The following is a 19,884-nucleotide window of genomic DNA, read 5'->3' as shown; positions in this document are numbered from 1 at the left end:
ACAAATGTGATTTTCACCAATGACAGTCCTATCCTAATGCTGTCCTTGCGCTGCTAAAGAAAAATCGCTGTGCTTATGTCACCAAGTTAGGAAAGCGGCATACATAGATTGTCCCTTCTAAATTCAGACCCAGGCAGGCGTGTAATAAAGCTCATGCTCTTTGTAACGAGTGGGTGGCTCTTAAAAGAGCCGTTGTGTGATTGGTTCGGTGAGACAGTTTACTTGGCCTTCTCGGTCTTCTTGGGCAGGAGCACGGCCTGGATATTGGGCAGCACACCACCCTGGGCGATGGTAACTCCTCCGAGCAGTTTGTTCAGCTCCTCGTCGTTGCGGACAGCGAGCTGCAGGTGGCGGGGGATGATACGGGTCTTCTTGTTGTCCCTGGCGGCGTTGCCGGCCAACTCCAGGATTTCAGCGGTCAGATACTCGAGCACCGCGGCCAGGTACACGGGGGCTCCGGCGCCAACACGCTCGGCGTAGTTGCCCTTCCTGAGCAGCCTGTGCACACGGCCCACGGGGAACTGCAGCCCCGCCCTGGAGGACCTGCTCTTAGCCTTAGCCCTGGCTTTGCCTGCACCTTTACCACGTCCAGACATCGTTAGTGAGTATTGAGTCTAAAAAAGAATCAACTGTGACCCTCTGGCGCAGCGGTTGGAATTATAAAGGCCCTCCTGATCGCTGATTGGTCCGTCGGAGAGAGACTTCACCAATAAGAAAACACGCTCACTCACACTTTGAAAACAACGCAGAGCGCGCGCTTTTCACAAGGATCACATAAATCTTGAAAATAAAGAAACATTTGTTCACAAAACCTGCCTTTTGATGCCTCAGAGCAGGAGAACGTTCATGTTTACACAAAACAAACATTGAAAGGCGACGATAAACTGATACGGATACGTATCAAGTAATATATTTTTGCGAACTTTATTGTACTTTCTTGATACAGTAAAGACGGGGCCTCAGACCTTGTAAAATATATTCAGTAGTTTATTGAGGGGACAAATATTACCGACTGTGTTGTGTCTAGGTTGAGCAGACGTCCCTATTAACCCTGGATAGTCCCAATTTTGAGCCCTGTGTTCCCCAGCAGAGTTATCAAAAAAAAAAAAAAAAAAAAAGTCCCAGTTTCATCCAAGAAATATCCCAGGTGTCCCCATTTTTAACCAATTTGGCCCCTGCCAGCAGTAAAGAGAGGCATAAATGAATATCTATTGGGGTAAAATATAGAAAAGTTGCCATGACATGACATGTAACATGATTAAGTCCGTATTCATAAATCAAGATAATTATGATGCAAAGATGATCGTTTCTGGTGTAAGCGTCAAAGAGGCAAGTGAACCTGAAATATAAAGTCTCACAGGTAAAGCGACAGCGTAGCTACGGGCCCTCCAGAAAGGACAGGAGGTACATATGGTCAGCACAGCATTATCTTCGTGAATTCCCATTCATAGGCGGGGGTCGGGTCGTATTTGAGACTGGAGCTAGGAGCACACTCATGAATAGTGTGGAAGTAAATGTAGTGCGTAGTGAGTGACTTCAACCAGTAATTTTCAGATGGCCTAAGGCATAAAACAAGCCAAGCAATCAGTTTAAGTGTGACTCTTTGTTTCATGTAGGTGGCTCTTAAAAGAGCCGTTGTGTTGGGGTCCGGTATCAGGTCGGCTTAAGCCCTCTCTCCGCGGATGCGGCGGGCCAGCTGGATGTCTTTGGGCATGATGGTGACCCTCTTGGCGTGAATCGCGCACAGGTTGGTGTCCTCAAACAGACCCACCAGATAGGCCTCGCTGGCCTCCTGCAGAGCCATGACGGCAGAGCTCTGGAAGCGCAGGTCGGTCTTGAAATCCTGGGCGATCTCCCTGACAAGTCGCTGGAAGGGCAGCTTGCGGATGAGCAGCTCGGTGGATTTCTGGTAACGACGGATCTCTCTGAGAGCCACTGTGCCGGGCCTGTAACGGTGAGGCTTCTTAACACCGCCGGTAGCCGGGGCGCTCTTACGAGCAGCCTTGGTGGCGAGCTGCTTCCTGGGAGCCTTTCCTCCGGTGGATTTACGCGCGGTCTGCTTAGTTCTGGCCATATTCTCTGCTCTAGGAATTCAGTGAAAACCTAAGACGATATAAGGTCCGGGCGTAGGCAGCGGCTTTTTATAGAAACCAGGGCGAAGCCGATTGGCTGCGCGGGGCTCGCGCTCTGAGTTCAAACTTTAACCCCGCCTCTGCCCCGCGCGCTTGTTCAGAGGTTCACATCGTACGGTCTATGGCTCACGCTGGTGAAGAATGAGCCTTTGTCAAGATACTGTCAGAGGCTTTGTTTACACATGCGCGCGGCCAAAATCAGATTTCTGAGATTAGGTAAATGACTTTCAAAATCCACAAACTCTGATGTGAGTAATGAGAGGGAGCATGATCGGAAAGAAATCATATGGCTTTGGTGTTAACGGGGCATCTCAAACAAACTATTAACTCCAGAAATCAGGTTTTTGATTTTGAGTGTGTGTGTAACCGCAGCCGCAATTCTATTTATTATAATTTTCAGTAATTATGCGTTTCCTGTGTCATATCAACAAGATACCTTTTTTTTTTTTTTTTTTAATTGCATAATAATATAACTGAATAAAAGTCGACCATAAATAAGTACTATAAATAAGCATACATGCTACTTGCGCCCTCATAACGTACATATTATTTCCTCATTAATATTAATTATTTTATAGTTCTGTTTGTGCAGTATAGCAGCACGTGACTGGTGACGGATCGTACTAACAGGGGCATCGCGGAGCACCTACAGACGCACCGGGCACATTATTTGACATTACTGGACAAAGATGAAGCTCTTTAGTGCGAGTGGTGGCTCTTAAAAGAGCCTTTGTGTGGCGGGGGTCGCGTCAGCCTTTACTTCTTGGCCTTCTTGGGGGCGGCCTTCTTGGCGGGGGCCTTCTTCGGGGTCTTCTTCACCGCCTTGGGCTTCTTGGGCACCGCTTTCTTGGGGCTCTTGGCGGGCTTCTTGGCTGCTGCTTTCTTGGGCGCCGCCTTCTTCGCTGCTTTCTTGGCCGGGGACTTGGGCTTCTTGGCCGCGGTCTTCTTGACGGCCACCTTCTTCTTGGGGCTGGCTGCTTTCTTGGCCGCGGGCTTCTTGGGCTTGGCGGCGGCCTTCTTCTTCACGGTCTTGGGCTTGGCCTCGGTCTTGGCCAGTTTGAAGGAACCGGACGCGCCAGTGCCCTTGGTCTGGCTGACGGCGCCGGAGGTCACCAGCTTCTTGAGGGCAGTGTTGATGCGCTTGTTGGCCTTGGCCACATCCACGCCCTTCGCGGCCAGAGCCTTCTTCAGAGCGGCCACGGAGACGCCTTTGCGCTCTTTGGAGGCGGCGATCTCGCCGGTGATCAGCTTCTGCAGGCTGGGGCCCTCCTTCTTCTTGGCCGCGGCCTTCTTCCTGGGCGCCTTTGCTTTGGCCGGAGCGGTGGCCGGTACGGGAACGGTCTCTGCCATGGTTCGGGTTCGTGTCGGGTTAGATCCGAGTCTGTGGGCCGGGCGCGCGCGCGGACCACAGTTATAACGCACATGAGAACCGTAGAGACTCAACGCCCTCTGCTCGGCGTCAGTGTTTCCGCTCTGTGTTTTCTCTTCGCAGTTTAAAGTTAAAAATACACAAATATGACATATTTTACATGAACTCTTTCATATCATGCTTTAGTGCACAATCACATCTTTTAATTTAACGCACCCTCGTACGCTCAGGATCCTGCGTTTTAAATTACAAGCCCTCAAACCCGGACCATGTCCAGACGAGCGAGGCACTCTGCTTCGACTTTTTCCCACATTTTGCCTTAAACTGGACAAAACCTTGACAAATGAGAAATACTTTGTATTTAGATCAAGTAAAGAGATGTCAAACATTACATTTACAAATTAAACTCGTGGAGTGGCTTCAGCGTTTAGTTGTAATTAACCAACTTTGTGGCGGTAGTAAGCACAACTGCGGACGAGCCTTTCAGTCATTTTGTAATGCAGCATTGGTATTATTCTTGCCCTACCCCAATAATACACGTGTACATTAATGCTACTTCTGTTGTTTAGGATTTTTTCAGTTTTTTTTTTACTGGCCATGTAAAACTGTTCAGCCCTGCTTTGTAGATGCTCAGACACTTTCTCCCTTGGGCGCATTTGTTGAGCTATAATATATTTGTCCCTATCACTTTGTTTCAACAGTGACGTCCTTGTATTTTTATACGTTTACATCAAATGTAAAACATTAAATAATTTCCCCCTTTGTCCCAACACATATTAATGTAAATGTTACGACACCACTATACAGTGTTTTGAGTTTCAAAGGGGTGCAAATACAATGCTCCCTTCTTAAGTGTCTTAGTTTAGACAGCCAAAGACGATGTTTCAAGTATTTTAAAATGGGGTTGCAATGCATCCTTTTGCATCCCCTTTAAACCTGGGCCTGCTTTCAATACAACAGATTATAAAATATTTAACTCTATATGTAAGGTATTGAATGATGTGATATGATGCAGGGAAAGAGAATTGCAGTGTTTGTGTTATTAGACTGATATATTGAGTTTCTAACTATTGAGCAGCCCTAATTGCCTTGGACCCTGTTTGCACAGCGCTCTAAACCAATGGTCTCAACCTTTTGGAGTTTCAACCTCCTGTGAAATCGCAGTAGAGATTCATGTTCTATATGGAAAACTGTGTAAATCAAACATCAAATGCTACATGTACAAGTTGATAATTGATTCAGTTTATGTTATTTTATATAATGGGTGGTACCTCAGCATTTTGCTTCTGTGTTGGATTTGTGACCTAATCTAAACAATCCACTCCACTTTATTTCTAGGGCACATTTTACAAAAAAAAATTAAAAATGCTTACAGTGTTGCACATAGTGAAATGAAATTAAATGCATAATCCAGTTTTTAAAAAATTATAAAACATACATTTGATGAGCATTGGTGAGAAGCTAAAGGATCCCACATGACCTGCAGGAGATGACCATGATTGAGTCCTGATTTGGTCCTGTGCCCTTTGGTTCACTTCTACTCTGAGCTGTAAGAGCTTGATTCTACTCACACAGTACTACAGATGCACCTGATTTCCCTGTACTCACTGTTATTGGCTACGCTTTCAAAAGTAACTATATGTGCACACCAACTTGTGAACAGTATTATCACTGTCATAGAATTATCTGCTGTCATAGAAACTAAAACAAGAGGGTAATCCGTTAGCTGCACATGATGTCAGGCCTGTCACGTATGTGGGGAGTCCTCGGCAATATCCATGGCAACTCATATTTTAAAAGGAAATGTTGAGACCCCTGCCATGGAAAGAGGGCTATAGCTGGAGGTAGAGAGCCAAGTGTTAAATCAAAATGAAAACTTATTTCGACTCCATAAAATCAAGTAAAAAAAAAAAGTAAATGCTGTGATAGTGAAAGAAAGATGGTTGCTGGATTGTCCCAAAATAAATGTGTCATCTGCATTTGAAACTGAGGTGAAATACATGCAGTCTGAAAAAAAAGTTTGAGCTCAGTGGCAGGTCAGAGGCCAGTTGGCTGTTTGCAGCTGGATTGGTGTGACTGGTGTTACAGACTCAAATGCAGGAGAGGATCTGGAGAGAATGAATTATTTTGAATGCATACTCTTTTTTTTTTAATGGTAGTAGTAAGTTGAAAATAAAATTACACATTTGTGTGATTTATGATTAGTGTTCAATCATTAATGCATTGTTTTGTGTGTTTGAACCAATATGTAATTTTTTTTTTTCCGTTATAAAAGTACCTTAAACACATTTTATTGATCCACAATGGATATTACTTGGATATTGTAGCTCACACATCACAATATATTATAATAAAGAGAAAGTAGCAAATGGCTGGTGTCAAATATTTATATAAATGTGTACAAGTAAATAGAAATAAATTAAACGTCCAAAAGCTTTTTTTGTTATCTACAAATATTTCAACATACTATTAAAAAAAAAAAAAACTCCTCTGCATTCTTCAAATTGTAATTTCTATTGAATAAGTGCTTTAATTACAACTTAATTCATACAATAAATATTAAAAGGGAAATCAAAGTGCCATGTCATTGGAGGTGTCCAAAGGGCTTTGGTAGTGAGTCAGCAGGCAGCAAATGGTCCACAACTGGTTGACAGTCCCAGACAAGGAGAGAGGCACAACTCTGTCCCAGATGTGATACTCCTTCACTCTTCGGATTGCCTTCTCAACCAACACCCGAAGGTGAGCCATGGCCTGTGTCTTTAGTGCATCTTCTGTGCTCAGGTGGGAGGCATTCTCAAAAGGGGGAGTGGTCAACTTGGCGCCAACTTTAGCCAAAAGGTCATGAATTATGAAGCCCTCGTGAGCCACGACTTCATCTCCAGGCTGAAGAAAACTGATCAGGTTAGATTTTTCAGTGATTTCTTTATCTGAAATAAAGTCAGTGTACAGCTTTGACACAAAGGTGATAACTCCACATGGAGCAATGCCAATCAAACTTTTGAATGTGTTGCTGTTCTTGTAGCTGGAGAATGGCTCTGACTGATGTGTCGGGGCAGATGGGGTCTCACAGTGGACTTTCGTGCAGTCAATAATGACCCTCACATCGAGGCAGTATTGTCTGAACTTTTCAGGCATAGTTGCTTGGACCTGTCGTCTAGACATCCACATCGGCTGTGCCCCCAGGACCTGATACAAATAGTTTGCCCAAGTTATAATTATGTAGCTCACAGTTGATTGGCTCACACTGAACATTGATGAAAGCACCTTTTCCTTTAAACCAGCTGCGATGCGACAGAAGAAAAGAAAACATTCATCAATTAGTGTCAGACTGTGGAGAGTACTGGTGGTCAAGGGGTCTGCCATCCTCTGTGCCTTTGTCCAGTACACCAGTCTGGATGCTGAGGGATACACAGATTCCCAAAACACCATGAACACCTTCTCTGATGGGAAATTGGTGTAAAAACGAAAATCACTGTCAGAGGCACAGAAATGTTTTAATTGTGTTTGCATTTGTGCAATTTTCAGCTCCTGTAGCGCTGAGGACTGAAGCATCATTACTTCTCCTGGTGCCAAATCAGAGGAACCTGAAAACCACCACAATATAATCAGAATTCAAATATGTATTTATTTTTCAGTGATCATGATTATTAACAACAATAAAGTACAATACACCCACTATTAAAGCATTAATTGTTGATATTTTCTACAGTTAACTGTAGTAATGATTAGCTATGATGAGTTGTCTTTTATACGCACTAGAATGGTATAAACCTACCAGGTGGAGAAGGGGCAGCATAGTCGTGATCAGAGGGTTGTGAAGCTCCTTCACAATCAGCTGCTTCATCTCCCTCAATGGCATCTCTGATACTGGTGGCTTCCAGCTTCTGTCTCTTGGATTTCTGGTACACAGATAGGTGGACAGGTCTTTGAATTTGACCCCAGTTTTTCCAAGCAAATCTAGTTGGAATTGTCCCTTTTTTCAAACGTCTACGACCTTTAGGTGTAATGTAAATGTCATCAGCGGTAAAATGAAGACTGCATACGTAGGAGCTATCAGGAAGAATCTTGAAATCGGCGCCCTCATCTCTTCTAATGGCACGTACCCAGCGCGCTCGGAGTTTTGTGTCGGTGGGAAAATTATGAAAACTGAGGTATGGTTGATAATGCTGATTTGCCGAACATAACGGTACGCTACAGTGACATCTAGAGGAAGAAAGCCGAGCCATGATCTCAGTTTTCGCGAAGATTGTCAGAGTCACCGCTAACAGGCCCGCGGGAAATCATCAAACATATGTCTCCAAGCATCTTCCGGTTTTGGGACGGAAAAACGCTGCACTGCTCCGCTATTTTTATGCAGCCTTTGCGGACGTTGGAGAAGACAGTCTCTGGGCAAGAGCCGTTCTGTCAGAGTTCGGGCTTGTAATTTCAGACTAGGAGTAGAAAATTGATAGAAAATCTTAACGTTAAATCAAGGAATTAAGCGGCGTTTTGTGACGGTAAAGAGGGCATTTTACTGGTTAGTTTAAAACTGAAGAGAATTCAATTTGTCAAAGTATAACGCAATCAGCGCCAATCACTCAAGGCACGTTCAAAATGTCCAGTTAATTTCAAATACAGACCTTTGTTTGAAAACCCCCGCTCATATATTCGCGTATCGGCACATCATACGGAAATGTATAATAAAAGCAAAGCTCTTTTACCGAAGTGGGTAGCCCTAAGAAGGGCCGTTGTTTTGGGATGAACGCGCAGGCGCAGTTTACTTGGAGCTAGTGTATTTAGTGACAGCCTTGGTGCCCTCAGACACGGCGTGTTTAGCCAGCTCTCCGGGCAGCAGGAGGCGCACGGCGGTCTGGATCTCCCTGGAGGTGATGGTGGAGCGCTTGTTGTAGTGCGCCAGGCGGGAGGCCTCACCGCCGATCCTCTCGAAAATGTCGTTGACGAAAGAGTTCATGATGCTCATAGCCTTGGAAGAGATGCCGGTGTCGGGGTGCACCTGCTTGAGAACTTTGTACACGTAGATGGCGTAGCTCTCCTTCCTGGTCTTTCGCTTCTTTTTACCGCCTTTGCCTGCTGTCTTGGTAACAGCTTTCTTGGAGCCCTTCTTGGGCGCGGTCTTGGCTGGATCAGGCATTACAAAATCTTCTGAAAACAGGCGAACGAATGTCAGAGGGAGCGCCTGAGAGCTGTATTTATACCCTCCTCATGTAAAGCAGCTGCGCCGATCCTCACATCTGATTGGTCGAATTTCACACCGCTCTCTTTTTTTGCTTTTTTAAAATTTTTATTTATTTCATTTGTTCCTGTTTTTTTTTTTTTTTTTTTTTACCAAGTAGTACTAACGATTTTCTTCTGTTTGTACAATGCTGACATATAGATTAGAAGCGTGTTTATAAGCTGTATTCCTTAGCTGTGAAAAATATAAAGGCTTCTGAAATCAGTAAAAGTGAATTAGATGTTCAGATAATGTTGATTCTATACTAGGTTCTGTATCATGATTTGTTATGTAAAATTTGTTTAACTTAAAAATGTGTCATTATTTACTGGATGGTTTAACTCCAAAAGTAATATATGGTTATCAGAGGAGGGTACTTGAATCTGACTTGAGTCACTATTTTGAGCCTTAAGGTTTGATTTGGACTTGAGCTGTGTGACTTGAGATGACTTGATGCTCTTCCTCCTCAAAAAATGAAAACAAAATAATAATAATAATAATGCTGTATTTTGATGAAACACTTGCAACAACTTGAATCTTAATGTAGAGGACTTGGACTCCACTTGACTTGAATTTCTGTCTCTATTCTGAATTAGCAACTTGATGTGTTTTTCTGTGCTCTTTCAGTCATTTGACACTGCAGCTCTGGAGCCTTAGTCCTGTTCTAAGTGACCACAGTCAAAAGTATTTGGCACATTTGCCATGCGCTTTACTATAAACTCCTATCGTGATGTACTAATGATTAAATAAATGTCGATGATTAACAGTAAGATGCACACACAGAATAAGACAGAATATGCACAGAAAGACTGTGTACTCATCATGGATCTATTTAAATATCTGGATCCTGGGTACCAGTTGTGAATTTGGATTTTCAATTATCAGTGATTCTAACAAAAGACAAAAGACTAATGTTGCAAACTGATGCTTCATTGAAGACCATTAGAGCTCTGAAATTATCAGAAAGGATGCAACACGGGCTTGTAAAATGTTCAAAATCACATCAGGGTTACAAACTTTGTAATAACAGACAAATGTGTGAAATACGGTTGTACTGTGTGTTTAAGATGAGAAAATATTGTGCTTAAAATAAGATTGTACATGTGGCTCTTTAGTTTCATGAGAACATGATTTCTAGGACATTCCCATCACAAACGTCAAACTCAGACACCAAAATAAATGAGTTGTGGAAATTCATGGTTAACATTTACAGAAGAGTTAAATTCAGACTTCTTCAGAAGGACGTAGGCTTACGGTATTTGACGTCTACAAATATTAGAATGATACTCTTCGCCAGAAGTGATTGGCTCTTAAAAGAGCCGTTGTGATTGGTTCGGTCAGGCTTTGTTTACTTTGCCTTCTCGGTCTTTTTGGGCAGGAGCACAGCCTGGATATTGGGCAGCACACCACCCTGGGCGATGGTAACTCCTCCCAGCAATTTGTTCAGCTCTTCGTCGTTGCGGACAGCCAGCTGCAGGTGGCGGGGAATGATACGGGTCTTTTTATGTTGTCCCTGGCGGCGTTGCCGGCCAACTCCAGGATCTCAGCGGTCAGATACTCGAGCACCGCGGCCAGATACACGGGGGCTCCAGCGCCAACGCGCTCAGCATAGTTACCCTTCCTCAGCAGTCTATGCACACGACCCACGGGGAACTGGAGCCCGGCCCTGGAAGATCGGCTCTTGGCCTTAGCTCTAGCTTTGCCTGCTCCTTTACCACGTCCAGACATGTTTATAGATGTAGTCTTCGAAGAGAAACTAAACCTAATACTGGCTGAGAGGGGAATATATTGCAGCTTTGTAGACTTCTGATTGGCTACACTGACCGTTAGTCCAAGAGTCCAATCAGAGGCCAGCATGAACTTCCGTTTTGGCATTGATTGGACTGTACATACTTTACCTTCATTTAACCAGGAAAGTGCAATTGAAATTATTCCTGTCTTTTTCTAAGGAGTCTTGGTCCAGAGAGAAGCACAGATTATATATCATTGTATATAAAGGTATTGTTGTTCATATTGTTTATATAACACAAACTGCAGTACATATTTACCACATTAAAGTTATATCATGGATGTAGGGTATGTAAAAAATAAAGCAGGGCCCTTCTGGCCCTCCACCTGACATTGATCAAACAGACTGCGACTTGCCTTCTCACACGCTCCGGTGAGTGAAGCTTCATGCCTTTACAGCACTTTAACTAAGAACACTTTGTACGTTTTGGAGACACCTATATTTTATAATTGAGCAATTTGTGTGGTGACAAATGAGTCTGCTCTTTGTTTCATGTAAGTGGCTCTTAAAAGAGCCGTTGTGTTGGTGTCCGGTAACAGGTCGGCTTAAGCCCTCTCTCCGCGGATGCGGCGGGCCAGCTGGATGTCTTTGGGCATGATGGTGACTCTCTTGGCGTGAATAGCACAAAGGTTGGTGTCCTCAAACAGACCCACCAGGTAGGCCTCGCTAGCCTCCTGCAGAGCCATGACGGCAGAGCTCTGGAAGCGCAGGTCGGTCTTGAAGTCCTGGGCGATCTCCCTGACAAGTCGCTGGAAGGGCAGCTTGCGGATGAGCAGCTCGGTTGATTTCTGGTAACGACGGATCTCTCTGAGAGCCACTGTGCCGGGCCTGTAACGGTGAGGCTTCTTGACGCCACCGGTGGCCGGGGCGCTCTTACGGGCAGCCTTGGTGGCGAGCTGCTTTCTGGGAGCCTTTCCTCCGGTAGATTTACGCGCTGTCTGCTTGGTTCTGGCCATTTTCTCTGCTCTATGAGTTCAGTGAAAACCTAAGACGATGTAAGGTTCGGGCGTAGGCAGCGGCTTTTTATAGAAGTCAGGGCGAAGCTGATTGGCTGCGCGGGGCTCGCGTTTTGAATTCAAACCTTAACTCCGCCTCTGTCTCACGCGCGCACTCTCTCGGATATGTTACAGTTACTTATTGATATATTTTGTACCGCATTATTAAACTTAAATCAGAGTTTAGATGGTTTACACAGGATTCGTATCCATCCACAGAAAGTACTGTTCATAAATGTATAAAAATATCGGACCAATACACGCAATCTGCTGTTGTTGAAATGCATTTTACATAAAATAATTTAGGGCTGTAGTTCCTTAGTCAAAGTTGTTGACCGAGACATCATCGATTAATCAACAATGTTGATAAACAGTTTATTTAGCAGACAAGGAAGTGCATGGAGTGAGTTAACTATGCCTATGTCTTAACTCGACCAGTGGTGAACCTACACTGATTTTCTCCCTGGGCGAGACCCCCTCCTAGCCCTGAACTCGACAAAGAATTTCTTTAGTCACCTATAGCCCTAAAGAGCAGCATCTTTCTGATTAGTAAAAACTGTGTCTTGCTACAGCACAGATATATTGTATAAGCATAGGTCTTGAGGTCAGAATAAGTCCTTTTTGTACTGTCTGCATCTAATTATAATGTTTTTAACTTTCTGATAATCAAGAAGTTCCTGCTAGTTGTTGTTAACTCCACTCTCTCTAAAAGTTGTGAAAAGTGCTTATAAATTCATTGCGGTGAATAATTAGAATTAGAATACATAAGGTAAGTGAGGAATAACTTTGGACCACTGCAAGCTGTTTAAAATGAACTAGTTAGTAAACAGTAAAAATCAGGTACATCATGCCGTGTTATGATCACTGAATGAAACTGGAGTGGAACTAAGCTGTGGTATATGGTCATAATAATAACTATTGTTCTTAGAATTTTTGGGCATCTCTAGTGCAAACTAGGTAAATTTGCAGCTTTATGTTTTAAAGAAGTCAAATCTAAGTTTGTGCTGTCCAGTGGAAATAACTAGCACTATGTAACATCACACAGGACGGTAATCAAACAAACACCTGGCTGTAGAGTTTGAAATCTGGATACCAGTCACAGTGGACCGGTCACACTGTTCCAAACAGACCCCCCTCACTCTCCCCTTTAGTCCTTCAGGTACTGCCCACTTTAGCAGCTCTGTTTGAAACGTGTTGTGTTTGTGAGGGGAGTTTAGGTGTTTAATCCCACTGTAATAGTGTTATAAAGTGTCTACCATTTGAGCATTTGTTTTATTGTTTGATTGTTATTTAGATCTACCTTATGCATGGTTTAGTCTCATCTTTGGTTTAGCACCCACGCCACCCACCCACATGATCTGTTTTATTAGTCTAATCTTAACTATTGTGTAAGTTTTGGGAATTTGTTAAAGTTATGGTTGGTAGATAATTATTATGGAATTACCTCTAAATATGCCATATCTACTGCCCTTGTTCAAATGGAAAGTAAAATAATACATTTCGCCCACAGACTGTATATATAAATGAACATACTGTAGTTAATGCACTAGGAAATTCTTGGCTCTTACTGACCCTGGCTCTGACTTACATTGGAATATTGGGGCCATTTTTTCTATAAATGCTGCTGTGAGCTTCATAATTTTTTTTGCCTTAAAATGTTCGTATTCATATTCTGCTTTCTATGACCCTGGTATTTTTATTTCGCTATTTTGTCCTTTAAAAAATCCTATTCCTAATATTGCTTGGCTCCAAATTTGCCCGCTAGCATATGACTGGATCCAAACGCTGTTGGTGAGGAGTTCTCGCTTAGCCCACTTTTTTATCCAGTCTGTGATTGCACCAGAATTCAAAATCTAAAAATCGAACTGAAAAACTGATATTATGAAACAGTCATGTGAGCTCATTTAGATTTAATTTGAGTGCATGTAGGAAACATGCAATGTCTTCCTGGAAATGTTCCAGTGTTTTCTACACAACCCTCTGCGTCACCATGGAGACTGCCTATGAGGGAAATTGACCAAACACTGGGGGAGCAAACAATGATTCTGCTGGCACTGCAAGAAAGGAATATATGTATGAGTTAAATTATTTAAATTCTATTAGAGGGTTTGGCACCTTTGAAGATGTTGCTTTGCCCAAAATATTCCACAGTATGGCATTAAATTTACATATTGCATTTATTCAATTACAGGTGTTTTATTTTGACTTTTAATGTTGTGTGTTGTCTTTTTTTGTAAAATTGTGTACTTGTTTTTTACACTTTAATCACAGATTCATATACACTGTCCCTGTCGTGTAAAGTAAAATAGTGCAAGTAAAATATTACTTTGAAAACAAGCTTTTTACCAAATGCAAATGCAGAGTCTGAGAACGGCATTTATTTCCTTGAATAAATGCTGAATTCCCCAGTATGAAAATTCATAACTTTTAACCTTATTTCATACAGATTGGACCCACAAACTTTAATCTTGTGTCTTAAAGACCTTTCAGATGGCAATAACCGTCCCTTTGTGATTTGCCTCAACTTTATAAAACTATTGAGAAATAATCACTATAGCGTCTTTATACTGACAGAGAAAACATTGAAGAACTTGTAATTACTGTGTCAATCCACATGAAAACAAAAACTGTCACGGAGATATTAAGCATAAACCAGGTCAACAATTCTGCATTTTGACAATTAAGGTGCACTTCACATGTTTTCATGTTTTTTTTTCTAATTTTGACTCGGTTTGGAGGGATAGTAGCTGTGGTCAATATTTATCATGTTTTTACACTTTTGGTGTCAGTTTTTGTAGAAAAGGTCGAGAAAAAAATGTACAACAGAGCAGGAAGTATTATTTATTTATTTATTGTTTATTTATTTATTTATTTTTTCGGTCACAGGTATATTTTGACATTAATTCATAAACAGTCATATTTAACATATACAGACCGAAAAGGTGCAGGCTGAAGCTTAAAGCTTATCATGCCTACCCTTTATTCCTTTGTCAGAGCGTCATCTTGACATCAGTTCATCTTCATAAATACAGCAGGAAGAAACAAGCTAATCAATAACAGAATAACAAAGTACTACAGCACAAACAAAGTCTCATATTTCATGTATCTGTCCAGAGTTAAACCTTTAAACTTCTTTATGAAGTGAAAGAGAGTGGTGCACAATTTTAGGTTTTCTGTACAGTTGTTCCAGAGCTCCACCCCTTTAACAGATTTACAAAATTTCATAATGTTTGTTCTGATTTTCTTTTTAATAAACATGGTTGTGCCTCTGAGCTCATATTGGCTCTTTCGGATTTTGAACATGTTCTGTAACGATTTTGACAGGAGATTGTTGTTTACTTTGAACATGATTTTAAGAGTGTAAATGTTGACTAAATCATAAAATTTCAGCATTTGAAGGTTTATAAATAATGCATTGGTTGGTTTGTTATAAGTTGATAATGTGATTGCTCTTATTGCCTTTTTTTGCAGGGTAAAGACTGGCTTTGTATTCATCTTATATGTATTGCCCCAAATCTCAATACCATAGGTTATGTAGGGCATTACCAGCGAGTTATATATAATAAAAATACTGTTTTTATCTAGGGTATATCTATATTTATATATAATTGCGATCACTTTGGATAATTTGTTCCTAATTGTATTTATGTGTGATTTCCAGTTTAAATTATGATCTGTGGTTACTCCTAAAAATTTATTTTGAAAGACTCTTTCTAGTGGTGTATTATTGAGCATAATTTGGACATGATTTTGTACTTTTCGCTTTGCAAATATCAGAAATTTAGTTTTTTCTATGTTTAGCGATAATTTATTAATATCAAACCAAACTTTAATTTTCTGCAGCTCCCTCTTCACCATTTGAAAAAGCTGCTTTTGGTCTTCACCTGAGCAGTAGAGGGTGGTATCATCTGCGAAGAGGACATAATTGAACATTTTTGATGCCGAACATAAATCATTTATATACATAATAAATAGTTTTGGCCCAAGCGTCGAGCCCTGTGGAATTCCACAATTTACTTTCAACAATACAGATTTTTCATTATTTATTTCAACATACTGGTATCGGTTTTGTAGATAGCTTTGTAGCCAGGCATGCACAGGTCCTCGCAGTCCATATCTTTCTAATTTTTGCAATAATATAATATGATCGAGGGTATCAAAAGCCTTCTTAAGGTCAATAAAGATACCCACACTGTATTTCTTTGAATCAATTGCTGTAGATAAATTTTCTACCAATTTCATAACAGCCATTGAGGTGGAACGATTTTTCCTGAATCCATGTTGATGGTCACTTAAGAGCTCATATTTTTCTATGAATTTATCTAATCGATGAACAAATATTTTTTCTATTATTTTTGAGAATTGAGAGAGTATTGAAATTGGTCTATAGTTTGAAAATATATATTTTTTCCCCATTTTTGTATACTGGAAACACTCTTGCTATTTTCATTTTATCTGGAAATTTGCCCATTTCAAATGACTGATTATATATGTGTTCGTGGATCTGCTATGAGCTCTATTGTATTCTTGATTAGGTTCATGTCTAGGCCAGCTGCATCTTTGGATGTTTTTGGTTTGAATTGTTTTACTATTTTAACTATCTCATTTTCATTTGTAGGATTCATATAGAAGGAGTTTGGATTTCTACAGACTGTATTACATGGAAGAGAGTTCCTGTGCATTTCTATAGATTTTGCCAAGTTATTACCCACATTAACAAAATACTGATTGAACCCATCTACAATCTCTTTTATAGTTTCGAGTCTGGTATTATTATGTGTAAAGTGGTTTGGGATATCATGTTTTTGTCTCTTATTTCCATAATACTGTTTATCACTTTCCATGTTCCTTTTATATTTTCCCTTTGCTCTTGAAGTAATTTGTGAAAGTAGTTCTTTTTACAACTTCTCAGGATGCTTATCAATTTATTTTTATACTTTTTATATTTAATTTCAGATTTCTTTGTTCTGAGTTGGATAAATCTTTTATATAGTAAATGTTTTTTCTTGCATGCATTTTCTAGTCCTTTCGTTATCCAAGGCTTTCTAACACAGTTTTGATTATCATTTACTTTTTGCAATGGACAGTTTTTTTTCATATAGTTTGATGTATTTACACAAGAAGGTTTCATAGGCATCATTGGGATCAGTCTGATTATACACATCATTCCAGCTAAGTTTCTTTAAGTCCTCCTTAAAATTATTTAAAGACTGGGGTGTTAATCGTCTTATGAATTTGTATGATTTTGATTTGGAATCATAATTCAGTTCATTACAGTTCTGAAAAACTGCAAAAACTGGAAGGTGATCACTTATGTCACTAATCAGGAGTCCTCCAATTGTTTTAACTTCAATTTTACTGGAGAATATATTGTCTATCAGTGTAGTAGTGTCAATGGTAATCCTACTTGGTTTATCTATGATTGGGATGAGCATATTACAGTACATCATGTTCATGAAGTCTGCTGTTTTCTCGTGGGCAGAAGATTAATATTAAAATCCCCACATATAATTTGTTCTAAAACAGAATCTCCCTACCCTAAAACATAATCCATCAACATGGAAAATTCCATCCACAATGTAGGGACAATTTACTCACAAGGAAGGCTTTTTTTCTTTTTTTTCTTTATTTTTTGACACTTTAAACCTTTATTTAATCAAATAAAAGTGTTGTTGTTTATTTGTATTTGTCTTTAGACATGTTTTGGCTCTTGTTAACCTTATGTTTGCTAGGTAACAGTTTGGAATTGTCTCCTCTAAGTATATCATCTACTGACCATTTTCAACCAGGAAGTGAAATTCTACTCTAAATGAGTAGACTAACCTGTCATATGCATTTCCAGCTAATTGTTAATGAACCAGTGACTCATACTATTCACACAATGTACCACCAAAGAAAAGATTTGACTTTCCGTGTACACCCAGAATTAAACCAGGTCTATAATAGGAATATTCCAGGGCTAAACCAGTCTAAAGGTGGACTACATTATTTCTACATTATTTTGTAGTTCTAAACAAGAAACTATCCAAAGGACAAAAAACACATTTTGAGAAATACTGGAAGAAGAGTAGCCAAAACTTTTACTCCAGTAAGAGTAATGTCATTTCAAAACATTGCTCAAGTAAATTCAAGAAATCATGAAAGAAATTATTCAAGTAAATGCAAAGAAAAAGTATAACTCAAGTAAGAGTAACTTAAAGAGTAACTGCTGAGACATAATCTGATTTATAATTTGAGGTAAATGTAATTGGAAGGACAAAACATTAAATAATGCATAAAATGTAGTATTTTCAAAGGATGAAACAAACTAAATCATATCTGAAGAAGCACTGCAAGAAACACAGAGGTTCAAATAATTTCATATTGTCAACATAAAGCTTTTGTCACTTGTAACTTTTACTCAAGTAAGAGTACTGTTACTTTAATAAAAAAAAAAAAAAAAATATATATATATATATATATATATATATATATATATATATATATATATATATATATTAGTCAAATAGGATTTGTGTGTGTGTTAAAACTTTTCTTTCTTGAAGAGGAAACTAGTGGTCAGCAGAATTGCACGCTGTTAAGTTCCACAGATAGCACAGTTGGTGGTTATCAGATCATCTCGTCTCATTTGCTTCGTTGTTTTAGTAAATGGTCCATTCAATCATGAGTAATGTGTGTGTCTTTTTTCCACAGGTTAAACACGTGAAGAGGAGGCCCCAGGTGAGACACAACCGGTATAAAAATGAATAAAACTCACATGTCAGTCTCGATGCAAAAGGCAACCGGCTCCTCTCCTGATTCTCAATTCTACAACGACAACCTGACAGGTACCAGTGATTTCAAATCTATGTATTTTAACTAAATTTTTAAAGGCACACTATGCCACTTTTTCTGGTGAGGTGTCCGCCACTTTCTTGTCTTCGTGGAAGTGTAATTTGCCTTAATTTTTCTGCAGTATGGTAGGCGACTATAAACTGAAATGCATGTGATTCCTGGATTAGTTAAAAGTTCAAATTTCAGTCTTCTTCAAGATGTTACTGCTCCTGGATAGCACCGCCACAGATTGTTGCTTTGTCTGTAATGTTCCACAGTACGGCTTTAAACTTTTATGTAGACAAATTTTAATGACCATTACAGACTTGTTGAAACCTCATTGTAGTCATTATACTCGTTCCTCATTTCAGTTTTTTGCAGCAAATGATTGGAACCATCTTCAACAGACTTTAAAACCTAGTTCATTTTTACCTCTGTCGACTTTTAAAAACTACATCCAGAGTAATTTACAGGATAATTGCACATGTTTTTAACACTTTTATATCTTTAATCTGCAAATATTTTACTGTCTTATATCTCTATTCACTGTTTCATGTTATAGTTTATGTGTGAGTGTTTTCTGTTTATGCTTTTGTTTTATATTGCCTCTTGGCCAGGTTGTCATTGTAAATGAGCAAGTGTTCTCAACTGACTTACCTGGTAAAATATTGAATGGACATAAGCTGATGGCGAACCAGAAAAGTCCTGTCCTGTACATGTGACTGTTTTAGTATCAATACCTACTCAAATGAGTCTTGTTCCAGCACACGTTTTAGTTTTGATTATTATGTAATTGTTTTGTTCCAGCTGACGATGGCGTGCCGCTCCCTGCAGTCTGCCTTCCTCCTGGCTTTGTTGGTGGTCCCCTGGTCGGGCTCTCAAGGCGCTGCTCCCCCTCAGCACCTGTGTGGCTCTCACCTCGTCGATGCTCTGTACCTCGTGTGTGGAGAGAGGGGCTTCTTCTACAACCCAGGCCGCGGAGCCAGAGACGTGGACTCACTACTCGGTCTGGAAATACATTACAAATAATGATAATTTAAAATACAGTCTAGTGATTATGGTAGATCTCTCATTATAATGACTATATTGGCTTATTAGTGCATTTGACCGGCCCCCACTTCAATTAAACACTTCAGGGGCATAGGACATTTGATGCACAGGGACAGAGGAGGATGGAAGGGCATCTGACTTACTCTTGTTTTGCTTCTCCTCAGGTCTCCTCCCTCCGAAGGCCGCTGGGGAGAATGAGGTGCCAGAGTTTCCGTACAAAGACGAGATGGAGATGATTGTGAAGCGTGGGATTGTGGAGCAGTGTTGTCATAAACCGTGTAACATCTTCGACCTCCAAAACTACTGCAACTGAACGCTCCCCTCTGCCTCCAAACAGCTGCTCCCATCTGCAAACACAAGACCAATGCATTTTTTCCAGCAAAATAAAGTTTGTGAATTGAGAAAATATAACACTGTTTGTTGTGGAGTTATGTCACTCTGAAGATGAACAAGTTCTTAAGTGAATGGTGAAGAATATCTTAGTCGGTTAAATCTTATAGTGTTATACACACTACATATTGACA

At 40.4% G+C, this 19,884-nt stretch overlaps 6 protein-coding genes across 11 annotated transcripts; 1 reads left to right on the top strand and 5 right to left on the bottom strand.

The window, feature by feature from the left end:
• Positions 1 to 202: 202 nt before the first annotated feature.
• LOC110156424 (uncharacterized) lies at positions 203 to 10,510 on the bottom strand. Its single transcript, XM_055148547.1, is given in 4 exon segments — positions 203 to 601; positions 3,701 to 3,726; positions 10,066 to 10,217; positions 10,220 to 10,510. Coding segments are annotated over 4 exon segments (783 nt in total). The 5' UTR covers positions 10,442 to 10,510; the 3' UTR covers positions 203 to 218.
• LOC110156419 (histone H3) lies at positions 959 to 2,116 on the bottom strand. Its single transcript, XM_020920621.2, has one exon. It carries the CDS (start codon positions 2,072 to 2,074, stop codon positions 1,664 to 1,666), a length of 411 nt encoding a protein of 136 aa, XP_020776280.1. The 5' UTR covers positions 2,075 to 2,116; the 3' UTR covers positions 959 to 1,663.
• On the bottom strand, positions 2,880 to 3,502 carry LOC110156416 (histone H1-like). Its single transcript, XM_020920618.2, has one exon. It carries the CDS (start codon positions 3,480 to 3,482, stop codon positions 2,889 to 2,891), a length of 594 nt encoding a protein of 197 aa, XP_020776277.1. The 5' UTR covers positions 3,483 to 3,502; the 3' UTR covers positions 2,880 to 2,888.
• Positions 5,873 to 8,648, bottom strand: LOC110156461 (histone H2B 1/2-like). 4 transcript variants are annotated; one of them, XM_055148526.1, is made up of 3 exons: positions 8,202 to 8,648; positions 7,277 to 7,400; positions 5,873 to 7,085 (listed from the first exon to the last, which is right to left on the bottom strand). In XM_055148526.1, the coding sequence occupies exon 1, from the start codon at positions 8,630 to 8,632 to the stop codon at positions 8,258 to 8,260; it is 375 nt and encodes a 124-aa protein (XP_055004501.1). In that variant the 5' UTR covers positions 8,633 to 8,648; the 3' UTR covers positions 5,873 to 7,085; positions 7,277 to 7,400; positions 8,202 to 8,257. The 4 variants fall into 4 exon arrangements, with proteins under 4 accessions (XP_055004501.1, XP_055004500.1, XP_020776321.1 ...); XM_055148525.1 differs by having other exon boundaries at positions 5,873 to 6,687; positions 6,766 to 7,085; positions 7,277 to 8,261; XM_020920662.2 differs by having other exon boundaries at positions 7,277 to 8,648.
• Positions 10,511 to 10,587: 77 nt separating the features above from the next.
• ins (preproinsulin) lies at positions 10,588 to 19,722 on the top strand. 3 transcript variants are annotated; one of them, XM_020920673.2, is made up of 4 exons: positions 10,588 to 10,711; positions 18,191 to 18,324; positions 19,118 to 19,316; positions 19,525 to 19,722. In XM_020920673.2, exons 3-4 carry the CDS (start codon positions 19,124 to 19,126, stop codon positions 19,671 to 19,673), a joined length of 342 nt encoding a protein of 113 aa, XP_020776332.1. In that variant the 5' UTR covers positions 10,588 to 10,711; positions 18,191 to 18,324; positions 19,118 to 19,123; the 3' UTR covers positions 19,674 to 19,722. The 3 variants fall into 3 exon arrangements, with proteins under 3 accessions (XP_020776332.1, XP_055004519.1, XP_055004520.1); XM_055148544.1 differs by lacking the exon at positions 10,588 to 10,711 and adding an exon at positions 10,778 to 10,874; XM_055148545.1 differs by lacking the exon at positions 10,588 to 10,711 and adding an exon at positions 11,028 to 11,131.
• Positions 11,038 to 11,479, bottom strand: LOC129407448 (histone H3). Its single transcript, XM_055148532.1, has one exon. It carries the CDS (start codon positions 11,456 to 11,458, stop codon positions 11,048 to 11,050), a length of 411 nt encoding a protein of 136 aa, XP_055004507.1. The 5' UTR covers positions 11,459 to 11,479; the 3' UTR covers positions 11,038 to 11,047.
• Positions 19,723 to 19,884: the final 162 nt, after the last annotated feature.

The sequence above is a fragment of the Boleophthalmus pectinirostris genome, unplaced genomic scaffold, assembly GCF_026225935.1.
Source record: "Boleophthalmus pectinirostris isolate CB_2022bp ecotype Guang Dong unplaced genomic scaffold, ASM2622593v1 HiC_scaffold_12, whole genome shotgun sequence".
Lineage (NCBI taxonomy): Eukaryota > Metazoa > Chordata > Actinopteri > Gobiiformes > Gobiidae > Boleophthalmus > Boleophthalmus pectinirostris.
The sequence above is the reverse complement of the archived record's forward strand: the minus strand, read 5'-3'. Positions and strand labels throughout refer to the sequence as shown.